The sequence below is a fragment of the Dipodomys merriami genome, unplaced genomic scaffold (assembly GCF_024711535.1).
Source record: "Dipodomys merriami isolate MVZ:Mamm:240054 unplaced genomic scaffold, mDipMer1.0.p SCAF_25, whole genome shotgun sequence".
In the NCBI taxonomy this organism is placed as follows: domain Eukaryota; kingdom Metazoa; phylum Chordata; class Mammalia; order Rodentia; family Heteromyidae; genus Dipodomys; species Dipodomys merriami.
The window spans coordinates 19,909,424-19,924,923 of NW_027203937.1; the positions used below are offsets into that span (position 1 = coordinate 19,909,424).

At 40.4% G+C, this 15,500-nt stretch overlaps 2 protein-coding genes across 2 annotated transcripts; one reads left to right on the top strand and one right to left on the bottom strand.

Annotated features, from left to right (window-relative positions):
• The first annotated feature begins 359 nt into the window (after positions 1 to 359).
• LOC138836239 (olfactory receptor 52D1) lies at positions 360 to 1,328 on the top strand. The gene has a single exon (XM_070034731.1). It carries the CDS (start codon positions 372 to 374, stop codon positions 1,326 to 1,328), a length of 957 nt encoding a protein of 318 aa, XP_069890832.1. The 5' UTR covers positions 360 to 371.
• A 5,134-nt stretch (positions 1,329 to 6,462) lies between these two features.
• On the bottom strand, positions 6,463 to 8,322 carry LOC138836240 (ubiquilin-1-like). Its single transcript, XM_070034732.1, has one exon. It carries the CDS (start codon positions 8,308 to 8,310, stop codon positions 6,580 to 6,582), a length of 1,731 nt encoding a protein of 576 aa, XP_069890833.1. The 5' UTR covers positions 8,311 to 8,322; the 3' UTR covers positions 6,463 to 6,579.
• Between the last annotated feature and the right edge of the window lie 7,178 nt (positions 8,323 to 15,500).

Here is a 15,500-nt window from a genome sequence, read left to right on the forward strand (position 1 = left end):
CATTTAATGGAAGAAGGTGGGAGAAGGCAGTCTGAAGGCCAGTTGGTGGTGTGTGGGGTACAGATGACAGAAAGGATCAGATGAGGAAATACTTAGCTTAATCAGATGAGCAAATACTCAGCTGGATGTGTTAGGTGTGGAACTCTAAACATTATTGTTGAATAATAAAAAAATATTGTATCTTGATTATATACTGATTATATACAATAAAACTCTTTTCAGGTGCTTGAACAAGTGACAAATATATGTCTCCATCTACAAAGATTATTTCCTAGAAAGTCAGTCATTCTATGTACATCAATTAGATGACTAATGTTACAGGGTAAGCACGCCATCACCTGCTAGACAGAGACCTCTATCTGTGAAGACAGATGCCAGGCTCTAACGTCAGTGAGGATGGTCTCCCAGCCACAGTCTTCCTGACAGGGATCCCAGGCCTGGAGTTTGCCCACTTCTGGATTGCCTTCCCATTCTGTGCCATGTATCTTGTAGCCCTCGTGGGCAATGCTGCCCTCATTCTGGTCATTGGGACTGACAGCACCCTTCATGTCCCCATGTACCTCTTCCTTTGCCTGCTCTCACTCGCTGACTTGGCTCTCAGCTCTACCACTGTGCCCAAAATGTTAGCCATTCTGTGGTTCCATGCTAGCGAGGTTTCCTTTGGCGGATGTCTGGCCCAGATGTTCTGTGTGCACGCGATCTATGCTCTAGAGTCCTCGGTTCTTCTCGCCATGGCCTTCGATCGGTATGTGGCTATCTGCAACCCACTGAGATACACAACCATCCTCAACCATACTGTCATCGGCCAAATTGTCTCTGTGGGGCTATTCCGTAGTATAGCTATTGTCTTCCCCTTCATCTTTTTACTGAGGAGACTGCCCTACTGTGGCCACCGTGTCATGGCTCACACATACTGTGAGCATATGGGCATTGCCCGGCTGGCCTGTGCCAACATCACTGTCAATATTATCTATGGGCTGACTGTGGCTCTGCTGGCCATGGGTATGGACTCCATCCTCATTGCCATTTCCTATGGCTTTATCCTCCGTGCTGTCTTCCGCCTGCCATCCCGTGATGCCCAGCACAAGGCCTTAAGTACTTGTGGCTCTCACCTGGGTGTCATTCTTGTTTTCTACATCCCCGCCTTCTTCTCCTTCCTCACCCACCGCTTTGGCCACAACCGAGTCCCGAAGCACGTGCACATCTTCCTGGCTAACCTCTATGTGCTGGTACCTCCTGTACTCAACCCTGTCATCTATGGGGCTAGGACCAAAGAGATTCGGAGTCGACTTCTGAGACTACTTCACTTTGGGAAGGCTTCAGTGTAAACTCAAGTTGGAGATAAGAAAAATAAAGTGTACAATGGGAGCCAGGTAGATTCATTTACCTGCACAGAAACCTATGATCTGAAAGGGCAAGGTTAACAGGTCTAAAGCTCTGGGAGGAAGAGCATTGGCCAGAGTGAATGGAGAAAGTAATGATCTTGTATAACATTATTTTTCTGAGGCATGATTTACTAAGGAGCCAATCAGGTGCTGATCAAGAGAAGACCGAATGTCATTATGGAAATGCTTTGCTGAGGGTCCAATGGGAAGGAAAAAAAAAGTGTTGGAAGTGAATTTGAATCTGAATTGCACAAATTCAGGTAGCAGTTAAGAACCCAAAACATGGAGTCGGAGTGCCTAGACTTGAGTCTTACTTTGTTCACTACTACTTTTTTAACCTTGAGCATATCGCTAATGTTTTTATACCTCATTTTGACCAAATTGTTCAATGGGGATCATCATAATATCTCTTTTTTAATTGTATTTTTGTTATCTTTAAGTAGCTGTATAAAGAGGTACTTAACTGTTCATGTTGTAGTACAGAACACGTTAAGTTAGTAAGTGCAGAAAACCTAAGACAGAGCCTTACATATCAATTATTTAATAAACAAAATGAGAATGCAAGGTGACCTCTCTAAGCATTATTATGCAAGTTATCTAACTTCCTTAAAACTTTTAGAATATTATCTTGTATCACAAGGTTATTGTGCTAACTACCTTACTTAACAAAACTGTGTAATGAGTGTTCAGTAAAAATGTATTTCCTCCCATTCTTCTACTCACGCATTTAGAGTTCCTTTCCTTTTAAACAAAAAGTTATTCTTTAATGGTGGACAAATAGAATCATAATACTCAATGTACATGTGCAAAAACGGATGTGGAGAGCTTGATGTGACTGGTGGAGAAGGAGCAGGTGGGAAGGGAAAGGAGAGTGATGGAAGGGGTAAGTCTGAGCAAAAATCACTTTATTTCTTTTCATTTTATAAAGAGCCCATAATTCAGAGACACTGAGAGTCTAAAATGATAAAAGTCTACAAAAGAAGAGGGAGGGGAAATAGCAAAATACTGAATGAAATAAGGATTCAGGTTGACCCATTCTAACAATGAGATGTATGAGACAGCATGTTGAAAAACAAACTTTGCAGGGGGAGGGAGGAGTTGGGGAGGTGGGGAGGGAAGGGATGATAGGAGAAAAACAAAGGAGGGGGTAACAATGCTCGATGGGAAATGTACTCATTACCTTACTTATGTAACTGTAGCCCCTCTGTACAGTATCTTTACAATAAAAATATATATATATTAAAAAAGCTCCCCTCTGGGTATTTATAAAAGAAGAGAAAATAAAGACTATAAAGTAAAAAGAAGAAAAGATACTACTAGTCTAAGGTTATTCCCTTGAATAGACAACATTTGGCATAAATGCCCTGCCTTTTAAAGTGGAAATGACAGAAGATCTGGATCCAAACGTCCTTGGGCTTCAGTATCATCTTTCTTATCTACTAGCTTCATGACTTAGGGCCTTCCACTTAACCATCCCCAGCCTTGGCAAAGTGCTTATTATAAATATTTGAAACAAAGTCAATTCTCAGTACAGTGATAGTTGACAACATTTAGGTAATAAACATTGAATTCATAAAGTAATTGATATGTCTTATGTCTTATTGTGTCTAACTTAATGTATACTATTTGTTGACTTTCTGATTGGCTCATTTGTATTCTAAAACTGTCACAGCAGGTATTTGATTGGTGGCTTACACATAATTAGTAAACACATAGTAAATGTTATGAAAAAGTGCTATGGATCAAACTGGTATGTATCATATTGATTATTGGTTTAATAAATGGTTGTCTTTATTGTGCTACTTTGATGAGTAATGAAAATGTATGTTCAGAATAGTGGCTGGTACTTAGTAACTTGGTTATTTCTTACTCAGAGACAATTCATCTAGATGCACATCCATAAACTCAGGATAGTTTTACCCGGGTTTAAAAAAAATAAAAACAGGAAGGGGAAAAACAAAAGGGGAGGCAACAATGCTTGATAAGAAATGTACCTTGCTCATGTGATTGTAACCCCTCTGTACAGTATTTTCATAATAAAAAACTTATTAATAAAGCAGGAAAGTAACTAGAAGAAAAATGATCACAAATTCTACAAGGGACACAAGAAGTATCAACTTTGGCTGTGCCAGCTCCAAGTCATGCTGGAGGGGTAAATTCATGATACGAAGTCCTCAGGAACCAGGAGTCTTCATACAGAAAAACTCAGAGCAGAAAGACCATAGGAGGAAACAGTAACTGGTTTGAACGAGACCTGGTCAAACCACATTATATCCATGTATAGAAATATCACAATTATACGAGTAATATGTGCCCTCAAAAAAGAAATGTTCTAAGGATGTTGTCCTTAAGGATAGACAAAGTCATCAGTCCTAGAATGTATGAAAAGGATTTATGATTATTCTCTCTCTTCCTCCCACTCTGCAAATGTATTGTTCTATTTTTCTCTGGTATGTGAACGACAATTCTTAGTACCTTATAAACATTAGATGATTTCCTCATTATGGCTTAGATTATTCTCTTTCAAGCACAGAAAGAGCTGAAAACATAACCCATCCCTCCCCTGTATTATGGTAAGGCAAAACACACTCTCTGCTTGCTAATTCCATGAAAAGGGATCCACTGTGGCTGGGAAAACAGCATAAATCGAAGAGCTAGTCCCTACATTCAGTATGAGACCCACAATCCTGGCTGCCATCCATCATCGCTTATTCCATCCTCCTGTCTCATCGAGGGATCAGACTGCATTGCTGTTCCTATTTTAATTTTAGGTTTCAATTTTAGTTTTATATCCTGTAGAAAAAGTCACTTTATCATTATATTTAGTGATTTTCCTTTAGTTTTTGCATTTCTATGTGATGAGAGATGTGTGTCTTCTGTGATTAAAATCATGTAGTGCCTCGTGGTTGTGTTATACATCATCACAATGTATATTTCAACAGTAGTCATTATTACATTCTCTTAATTAATCCACATTATAAAATCTCGTGACAAGATGGGTCCAATAGATGTTTTAGGCAGTGGAATGATAGCTGGTTTACTAATAGAGAGTTGGAATTGGTTTGTGAGGGTTATTCAGAAATGTTAAAACAAATCTTTAGCAGGTGCTGGTAGATCACACTTATAATCCTAGTTATTTAGCGGTCTGAGATCTCAGAATTGCAGTTTGAAGCCAGCTCAGGCAGAAAAGTCATGAGACTCTTATAACTGATTAACCAGCAAAGGAAAAAGAACTGGAGGTGATGCAGTGGCTCACGTGGTAAGGTACTAGCCTTGAGGATAAAATCTCAGAGACAGTACCCAAGCCCTGAGTTCAGCCCCAGAACCACCAGCACAGGGGGAAAAAAATAGTGTTATGTTTACTTTTTTATCACCCTGAAGCTAGAATAAATCTTGTGATGTGGAGAATGATATGTAGAAATTAGTATGCTAAAAGGTTTTAGCAGGATCTAGTGCACAGTGAGACCACTAACGATGATGGTAATATGATCCTACTTGGAGTCTAGCCACTGGGGCCTGACTAATGATAGAAGAAGATGAAGATCTGGAAGTATTTCCCTCTACCTGTTTTACGAGTAACATTGCTAAAAGATCTGAAGTATACAGAAGAGAATTGGTAGGCTGGGACACTACAGATGACTTTCACTGAGACACAGAAAATACAAGATATGAAGCAGAAATGGATGAGGGAAAAAGTGATGGACTGACTATATTTGGAAATTCTGGACCAGAGACACCCCTAGGTGTCTTCCCAGAGAGAAGGCCAGTGTGCTAGGAAAAGTACTAAAGTACAATGACATTAAGGGATTTACGAAGTGTAGAACTGTAGAAGAGCTGTGACTACAAATAAATGTGGTAAACTCTCTGAGAGATTAATAGTCTAATATACCAACTACTACTAGGTATAGGATATACCATACTACTAAGTATATATTCTAATATATATATATATTCTAGTATAATATACTAAGCACTACTCTATTAGGGAGTAGGTTAACTCAAAGGAAATATCACCAAGAAACATAAGCCTGTAAATAAAATTTGGTAGAATGTTATGTTTGGAAGATGAGGAATGAGAACAGAAGTACGTTTATGATGGAAAAGGAGATAGTTGCAAGAAATCAGAGACTAAAAATCAGAAATAATTTTCAAGTTTTTAGATACTCATAAGGCAGCAGAATCAAGCTGTGTGCATGCTAGTAGTGGGGCTTGAACTCAGGGCCTCACACTTCTTGACTTTTTCCTCAAGGCTGGAGCTCTATTAGGTTAAGCTACTTCCCCACTTCTGGCTTGTGTTTTGTTGCTGTTTTCATTGGAAATAAGAATCTCATGGAATAAGGCACTATGCTCAAAAATGATCTTTACCATGGCAGCGGGGACGAGTTAAGGAGGTGGGGAAGGAAAGGATAGTAGGGGAAAAAAAACAAAGGAGGGAGTAACAATGTTCGACAAGAAATGTACTCATTACCTTACTCATGTAACTGTAACCCCTATGTACAACATCTTTACAATAAAATAAAATAATCCCATGGATTTGTCTGCCTGGGCTGGCTTCAAATCACAATCCTCAAATCTCAATTTCCTGAGTAGCTGGAATTACACAAGTATGCCACTGGCACCAGGCAGAATAAAGTATTTTACAGGATTAAAAAAAAAAAAACTTAAATAGAAGGGGAGAATGATCTTCAGAGGATGGAAGCTAACCTCGCAGACCAGGATTCTTACATAGATAGAACCAAAGAAGAACTCTAGTTCAGAGATTGTCCCTATAACCAGAGAACCCCAAACACAAAACTGTGCCTTTAAGAGGCTGTAAGGAAAGCATGGCTTTGGGGGGCGGGGGGTGGTGATCAACAGCTAGGATTCCTTCATGGCTACTCTGGAAGAAAGTAGGACTGACTCATGGTGGGTTGCTGATTGAACAGGAGTAATAATAACAAGTTTCTGTTGGTAGGGATAGGAGAATAGGCAGAGACCATTTCTAAAACCACATAACATGATCAATACCTCCCCATCAAAGGTTCGCTTCATCTACTCACCCTCAAATTGACCACACACACGAGGATTCCAAGCAATCTTTTTTTAATGTAGAACAGTCTTGGGCATTGACAGAGGGAGGAATTCCTAAATAAGTGAATTCTCCCTCCTCCCTTTCCCCTCTCTCTTCATGGATTGGTGCACTGTGAGCACAGCCCTAGACCAGTGGCACCCTTAGAAGCCTCTCAATGGCAGCATGGATGTCTCCATCTGTGGCGATGAGGGCCTGCAGGTTTGCATCATGATCAGCAAAACCCAGGGCCTTCAGCTGCTCCAGTTCTTGTTGGTAGCGACTTTCAGTAAAGAGGGATGGAGGGGATGAAGATTGGGTAGACTGGGAACAGGCATTGGCCAGTGCATGGAGGAGCTGGAGAACAGCCAGTGTGGGTTGTGCATGGTCTTCTCCATGACCTTGTCTTCTACCCCTGGTTTCTGGGACTCCTCTAGCCACACGTGGTCTAGCTGGGTCTCGGAAGAATGGTCCCAGTCCCGGTACCTCCTTGGACAGTATCTGTAGGCCTTGCTCTATCTGTATCAATGCCTGCAGTGCTCGTGGGTTGGTGAGAATAGGAAGAAGTGGAATATGACATAGCAGGGGGCTGCCGGTGGCCAGCTGGTGTAACAGAGATGGATTCCGCTGCAGGACATGCAAGGCTCGGCGCAGAACAGAGGGTGAAAGTTTCTGCTGACTGGCTTTCTCTGTGGGTTGCTGGCTGTCCTGGGAGGGAAAATCTTGCCCTGGGTGTAAGTCTGGCATACCAATTTTGCACCCCGAACTGACCTGATTTGGGGCTATGCCCCTGACATGGGCACCTCCTCCTGCACTGACCTCTTGTACCAATGGCTTGGTAGGTGCAAAGGTGGTGGTGGTGGTGGTGGTAGTATCCGAATTGCTTTGACCATTGGCTTCTCCTCTGTAAGATTCAGAACCTGAAACATAGCCTTTGGAGGCAACCAATAGGGCCAGAGGGGAGAACATGAGCTGCTGGATGTCAGAGCAGATTGGGTGCATAGCATTATCACCACCTGGCACTGCCTTTAAAGAGTCCAGGCTCTGCTTTTCTTCCTGCAGTAGCTCGTGTTGTCTGACTGGCTTCTGAAAGGTTTCCAGAGTCTTGAGAGCTGGGTCACGTTTCTGCACAGGTCTCGAAGGTTCAGGAACGTGGCTGCCATTGGCCAGTTTCTCACCTGCCAGGCCTTGAATTAAAGGGTCTTCCAAGAACTGCACCAAAGACTCTGGTGCCATCATCAGCAAAGGAGCCAGCTGGCAGAAGACATCAGCTAGATCGGGGAAATTCCGGGCCAGCCGGCCCAGCCTTGTTGGAATCCCCGCACTCTCAGAGGCTGGTGGTTCAGAACGATGGGCGCAGTGGGCGGTAGGGCCTGGCAGTGTTCCCGGACAGGATGGCCCTTTCAAACGAGACCTCACCACCAGGTGAACTGTAGAGCCATCCAGGATGCCACGCTGGCTCAGGATGTCTTGATCGCGGAGGATCTTTCCAGTGAAGATGAGAACCAGTCGGTCAGGGTCACAGTGTAAGCGTTTGGCAATCTGCTTCTTAAAGTGGCAAACATTGCTATTTTCTGCCAGCAAAAAATCCTGATAGTCCTGTGGGGTCTTGACAGACACTCGGATGGTACATGATGATGTCTCCCGACCAGATACCAGCTGGCTGTCCCCTGCTTCTTCCCTAGCCCGTTCCATCCTTCCTTGCAAACAGAAGGCTGTGTTATCTGAGGGGTACTGTGGAGCACAAACCTGTAGAAGCCTAGCTGTGGCACTGAGCACACCTGGGTGCAGGGACCCGTGGGTTTCCAACGATGTCTTTTCACCCACGTCCCGCAGATGCCACCTCCCAGTGTAGCCCTGCAGCCACCTGGCTCCCATAAGAGGGGGCAGCTTGCTCCTGCCTTAGACCAGCCTTTGGGGGTATGATGTCAGTAGTGAGGTCATAGTTAGAAGTCAGGCCTGAGTGGGGGGAAGGGCAGAAGTTTTACCACCTGCTTGGGGTTAGGCTGTCTTCATGATTTGGTTTAAGCAACAGTAGAAAAATGTCACCACTGTCTTAGAAACCTTTTGCATACCAGTTTGTTCCACAAGTTGAAAATCCTCATGTTTGTGTTTGATAAATGTTTGAATATGGTGGAGTTGGAAAGGGACTAATCTGAGCATTCAGAAGTACTGATGCCAGTCACGAAGCCTTCAATAAATCACTGTAGACTGAACTACAGTTCAGCCAAATCGTCAAGTCCCTGTTTCTGTCAGAACAGCATGTAGATGTGTATAATTAGTCCATACAGTCTCAAAAGGGTCTTTAGGTAGCTTGTACCCTGAGGTCCTCCCGGCTGAATAATCTACCTCCATAGTTTTAAAATATCATCATATTCCCAAAGAACTTGCCAGCCAGGTTGCTCTCAGAGGGATTCTATCATCTCAACTCAGAGGAAGAAGACTCAGACCAGAGAAATCAGAAGAAGGTAACCATTTAAATCTAGGCCAGTATGATTTAACAACTCCTAAAGATGTTAGGAAGAAGACATCACTTGGTAGGAGATATATTTTTCATTGTAAAAGACAGTCTCTAAAGCACTGTTCAGGCAACTGAAGGCCTGGGCTAATTATTTCTCACAGTGAGAATGGATGCATCAGGCTATCTAGGTTTGTATCCATTTATGATTGCTGTTAAGGTACTTGATCCTTTTTTTCTGATTCTGAAAGTTCCAAAGATTATAAAATCAGAATTTTGATATTTAGAATGCCACCTCAAACAACACAAACGAAACATGAGTGTCACAAGCATCTAGATCTTTCTATGCTATTACACACTGATACATGTTCTTAAACTTTGATTTATTTGCATGAGTATTTCCAGTGTCCAGCCTACATCAAGACTGGCCAAGTTGTCATTTCTAAGGTAGAAGTTCCCACTCCCCAGAACTTTTGTAGCTGGACCCCTCCTTGTGTACAGACCTGAGGGCAGCATCTTCCAGGTAAGTATTCCTGCATAACCAGCACTTTTAGAGGTTCTCTTTGGATGGCCCTCCACAGAATCAAATACTCAAATTAGTATCTGGCTTTCTTTCAGGAAGTACAATAACAGGTGTCAAGTTCAGGAATAGTCTAGGTCTTTGTTCATGATATAGGGTGTCTTTGTTCATGACATATATTGTTTTACAATTTCCTTTCTGAAAATATTTTTTACTGATTTTGTTATTAAACTTATTCTGGCTTCATAGAGTGAAAAAAAAAGATTTTGTTCACCTTGTTACAGCTAGTAATTGTTCTTAAAAGCAAAACAAAAAATATAATCACCTTTTAATTTTTCTAGGTATTATTTGTCCCTTTTAATAAACTCTAAGGTGAACCATCCATCAGGCGCCTTTGCTAAATGGCTGTGTTGTCAGAGCCTAAATAACTAAAAAGGAGCAGGTGATCTGATAGAAATGAATAATACCATCTTGACCATCTTTAATTTGATGTCCCTGTTAGATTTCATGGATGCCTGTTCAAGCTGTAGATGCAGACCTGCTGTTCCTTAGCATGGACAGACCTTGTAGAAAACCACAGAATCACAGCAACTAGGGCCACAGCCTAGCCAAAGTTATTATTAATTTCATATTATAAATTCATAAAAACAGAATTACTCTTGAATCGATTAGCAGTTTTCAGGCTTATTTAACATCTTAAAGTGTCTTTGGAGTGACTCTGGATCATATCTCTACATTAAAGCAAAACAGAAAGCTGGACACAGTGGCTCTCACCTGTAATCCTAGATACATAGGAGGCTGAGAGCTGAAGACTATGGTTCCAAGCCAGCCCAGGCAGGAAAAGCCTGTGAGACTCTCATCCCCAATTAACCACCAAAAAGCCATAAGTGGAGCTGTGGTCCAAGTGGTAGAGTGCTAGCCTTGAGCAAAATAGCTCAGGGACAGCATGCGAAGGCCCTGAGTTCAAGCCTCAGGACCAGCACACACAGATACACAAACAAAAAGCAGAATAGAAAGGCACTGGGGACAGTTTTGTCAGACAAAGAAACTTAGGAGGCTTTGTTCAAAAGGCCTACAATTTGCACAGTTGTGCCTTCTTAGCACCTAACCTAATATTGAATTTTCAATATCCTATTCTATCCTTTCAATAGAGCACTTTCTTGAGAAGTTAAAATTCTACTATGTCCCATGGCACATGAGCAAGTTTAAAAGATTTTTTTAATGGAGGTGGAATGGGACTAATTACCCTTTGCTTAAGTAAACTGTCCCAGGGGTTCCCTTCCTCCTCCCACTTTCTTCTTATCAGTCAGAAACAGAAACTAAATGCCACAGTTTGAAGAGGCTAAAAGTCTAAAATAGGAAAGAAAAAAAGTTGGTGAAGTCATGCATGGGAGGACATTTGCTTTGGCTGATTGTAAATGATAAGAAGAGTGATAAGAAGAAAAACACACAGTGAGGGAAGGGGTAACACTGTCGTAGAAATGTGCTCTTTACCTGACTTATGTAACTGTAACCCCTCTGTACATCACCTTTATGGTAACAATAAAAAATTTAAGAAAGAAGAAAAAGCAAATCTTATAATACCTAGAAAATGCCTAGCATAGGGCTGGGAAGGTGGCTCAGTGGTAGAGTGCTTGCCTTGCATGCATGAGGCCCTGGGTTCGATTCTTCAGTACCACATAAACAGAAAAGCCGGAAGTGGTGCTGTGGCTCAAGTGGTAGAGTGCTAGCTTTGAGGTAAAGAGCTAAGGGACAGCACCCAGGCCCAGAGTTCAGGCCCCATGACTGACCAAAAAAAAAAAAGAAAAGAAAAGAAAATGCCTAGCATAGCAAGCGTAATACATTATTACTTAGTGACATTAACTCCTAGTTTTGGGAAGAAAATCAAAGGTGAATAAATTATGTGTGAATGTGTGGTGCCTTAAAACAAACATATAATAAATTGCGCAAATGTACACATAATGTATAACTAAACTAAAACAAAGTCTTCAGCATTGAACAGAACATGGTAGCCAACTCTGTAAGAGTTAAATATATACTAGTTGCTGCCTAAATATACTTGGTAGCTTCTTTAAAAAAAAAAGATTTTTTTATTAGCATGAACTAGTTATACAAGGGAGGTGGTTGCTATGACATTTCCATATATGTGTACAATGTACCTACATCCAACTTATCCCATATAGCATTCTTCCTATTCTCCTTTCTCTATCTTAAAGCAATTTCAACAAGTTACATTGTTCTAGTTTCATAGGTGCATATACAACACTACAGTCCTATTTATCCTCACTCCCCTTCCAAAATTGGTAGTTTTAATTAACATCAGGCATCAAGTATAAGAGCCTTAGTGGATAGAGAACCAGAATTATGAGTATAGCAATCCATCTGAAAGTGGCTCGTCAGTTTTATTTAGGGCTAAGAACAAGCAAACATTTTCTGTCAAATGAAGAAGCGATGAGGACAATCACCCCTTCATTAGTTAAATTTTATCTTTCAATCACTTGAAACATCTGTTTCATATTAGGTCTGTTAATTATTTTAACTGAGGGCTAACAGAATTTTATCTGATTTAGTCAGTTTGTAAATTGCCAAGTTGATTTTAATCTCTATTTTGTATTGCATTAGGATATCTATTCTCAACCAGAAATATTTTGGTGTAAGGGGCTCTATGACCATGCAAAATCTAGGCAGGGCTACAGTTTGTGTGAGGCATACATATTTTTCCTTTTTTATGTCTACTTACCCACGTAGGATTATAATAGACACAAACTTTAAATTTATATCCATCTAAAAAAAGCAAATTTACCTCCATCTTATTGACTAATACTGACTAATTCTTATTGACTAAGAGCTTGAAGTTTGTCAATTGGTCCAGTTTAGCAAACATTAAAGTTAACTTATAACCTATGTTATAAAAGCTAGTTGGTGCCTCTTTTGTCATTTTTTATCATGCAAAATCCTTTTGTATATAAATTTACAATATGAGGTTTGAATTCCCAGTAGCATCAAATTATGAAACTGTTTTTCTCACGGTTCTCCTATTGCACTTAATTTTATAACCAAGACAGTTCCTGTCAAGACCGAATCTCAAATTTGCTTTCCTCTCAAGCCCTCTCTCTCTTTTGATAGGATGATCATTCAGCCAATTGTTCAAGCTGGAAACCAGCAATTGTCTCTATTCTGTGCTTTTCCTTGGGCCTCAAAAGAAATCCTGAATCTACCCACCTCCATTCTGTCTACACAGAATCAAAACAAGATCTGTCTGAAATAAGGACTCTTGCTGTTAATGGTAACAACATGACTGACTGACCACAACAGTATCCACTCAGAATATACAGTTTTTTTTTAAAAAAATCTACACAAGGGCTGGGAAGGTGGCTCAGTGGTAGAGTGCTTGTCTCTCATGCATAAGGCCCTGGGTTCAATTCCTCAAAACCACATAAACAGAAAAAGCTGGAAGTGGTGCTGTGGCTCAAGTGGTAGAGCGCTAGCCTTGAGCTGAAGAGCTGAGGGACAGCACCCAGGCCCACAGTACAAGACCTATGACAGACAAAAAAATCTACTGAAAATAGTAACCATTAAAGTGAAATTTTCCAATATAGCCAAATATGTAGTTACAAAATTTCATAGAGAACAAAAGAAACTGGAATAAATGACAACATTCCCTGTCCAAAGAGGAAGAACTTGTATTTACTCTTTCAAGTCTTCTCAAATCTATACGTGTAATGGAAAGGCAATCAAAACCTCACTTAACCTTTGAGTAAAATCAAGTGACAAAATTAGTTGTTGATCAGTGGCATTCTGCAAGCAGATAATGGGGCAGGATTTGTATTTTTTGTCATTGTTTGGAAGTTGAAATAATTAAGATGTTGTCATTAATAAATGAGATATAAAAAAGAAAACCAAGGAAATAGAAATACACATATACCTAAGTAAGATGTGGTAAAGAAGATATTCTTGATTACAACATTGGAGAGTCAGGGTTGCAAAGATTCCAGCTAAATGCCACGAATCTTGCTCTGCTCCACATTTTTTGTGAATAAGAATTAAAGCATAAATTAGTTAGGATGAGGTAGTTAGGAGGTAAGGTTTCTGGAAGTGGGCTGTGGCATCTCAAATGTGGGGCTTAACCAAAAAAAAAAAAAAGCTACATAATTTCAAGCAAGGCACTTCCCCTCTTCAGATGCCTAACTTGCCTCTTCTGTAGGTTGTGAATGGCATCCCTGCCTGTCCTCAGGGACCACGGTAGGGAATCAGCTACTTTGTAGACAGCCTGGAACAGAGCTTGACCCATAATAGACCTTCAATGTGTGTTCTCTCTCACTACAATTATATACTGGGTGATACACTAAGATGGCTAAGGGGGATAGGGGATATGCAAGAACAATTTTACAAAGAAAAAAAGATGCATAATTATTTTTCACTGTTTAGAAAAGAAAACCTGTATCTTCAACTGCTGCCTACCTCCCTGTTACCCACGGGAAGTTGGATGAATACCCCAAAAATTCTTTCTGTAAGCCTACAGACTGGGAGAAGATCCTCACTAGCCATACAACGGACAAAGGTCACATATCTAAAATATACTTGCAACTCAAAAAACTAAATCCCCCTACAACAAATCCTCAAAGAAACAACTGCCTAATAAATAAGTGGGCTAAAGACTTAAAGAGAAACTTCTCTGAAGAGGAAATAAGAATGGCCAATGGACACATGAAGAAATGCTCAACTTCTCTAGCCTTAAAAGAATGCAAATCAAAATAACATTGAGATTCCACCTCACCCCAGTTAGAATGGCTATAATCAAGAACTCTAATAACAGATGCTAGAGGGGATGTGGACAGAAGGGAACTCTACTGCACTGTTGCTGGGAGTGTAAACTTGTTCAACCACTTTGGAAAGTAGTTTGGAGGTTTCTCAAAAGACTCCACATAGAGCTCCTCTATGACCCAGCAATCCCACTTTTGGGCATTTACCCAAACGATCACAAACAAGGCTACACTAAAGCTACCAGCACAACTATGTTTATTGTAGCATTATTACCATAGCTAGGATGTGGAACCAACCCAGATGCCCCTCAGTAGATGAATGGATCGAGAAAATGTGGTGTATACATACATATATATATATATATATATATATATATATATATACACACACATATATATATACACACATACACAATGGAATTCTATGCCTCCATCAGAAAGAATGACACTGCCCCATTTGTTAGGAAATGGAAAGACCTGGAAAAAATTATATAAAGTAAGCCAGGCCCAAAGAAACATAGGTCCCATGATTTTCTTTATTTGCAATAACTAGGAGAAGCAGAAAAGGTCAAAAGCTATGTACGTAAGATCATATAAGATAACGTTAACTGAAATGAACCCCAAGATAGGGACACACTGGGGTTTTTTCTTGCTTGCTATTGTTTTTAATGTATTTAAAATGTACTATATGATTTTTTTGTTTCTTTTGTATGTTCTTCGCCCATGGTATAACCCCTGTTTTCACTGTATTTGATTCCGGTGCCCTGCATCTTGTATATACATTTTTCTAATTTGGGGATGGGAAGGGAAAAACAAAATGCTGAAATAAGGATACAGGTTAACCCATTATAACAACGAGATGTACAAGACACTATGTTGAAAACAAACTTTGCTACTTGGGGGAATGGTGGGGAGAAAAAAAGAAGAGGTGACAATGTTTGATAGGAAATGTACTCATTGCCTTACTCATGTAATTGTAACCCCTCTGTACAGTATTTCTACAATAAAAACATACAAAAATTCTTTCTGTAATTTTTTTTGCAGATCTACCTGGACATGCACTTATTTTATATAGTCTTCAGTTAGAGGCAGCTCTAGAACACTAATCTTAGGAGTTTCAAGAAATGGAGATGTAATACCAGTCTTTCTTCTTCTTATACCACCCCAAACAGTTCAATGAACATTTTCCATTTACAAATGGAGAACAAGGCCCAAAGGCCCAAATGCCTCATGAACTAAGATCTCTGGGATAAAAGTGAGCCTAAAATTTTGTCTCATTGTTAAGCCACACGCTAATAGCTTGAAGGTAGACAGATACCCTATGTGT

Excerpts from the sequence above, each read along its gene's own strand:
- LOC138836239 (XM_070034731.1), top strand. The coding sequence starts at position 372 with ATGCCAGGCTCTAACGTCAGTGAGGATGGTCTCCCAGCCACAGTCTTC.
- LOC138836240 (XM_070034732.1), bottom strand. The coding sequence starts at position 8,310 with ATGGGAGCCAGGTGGCTGCAGGGCTACACTGGGAGGTGGCATCTGCGG.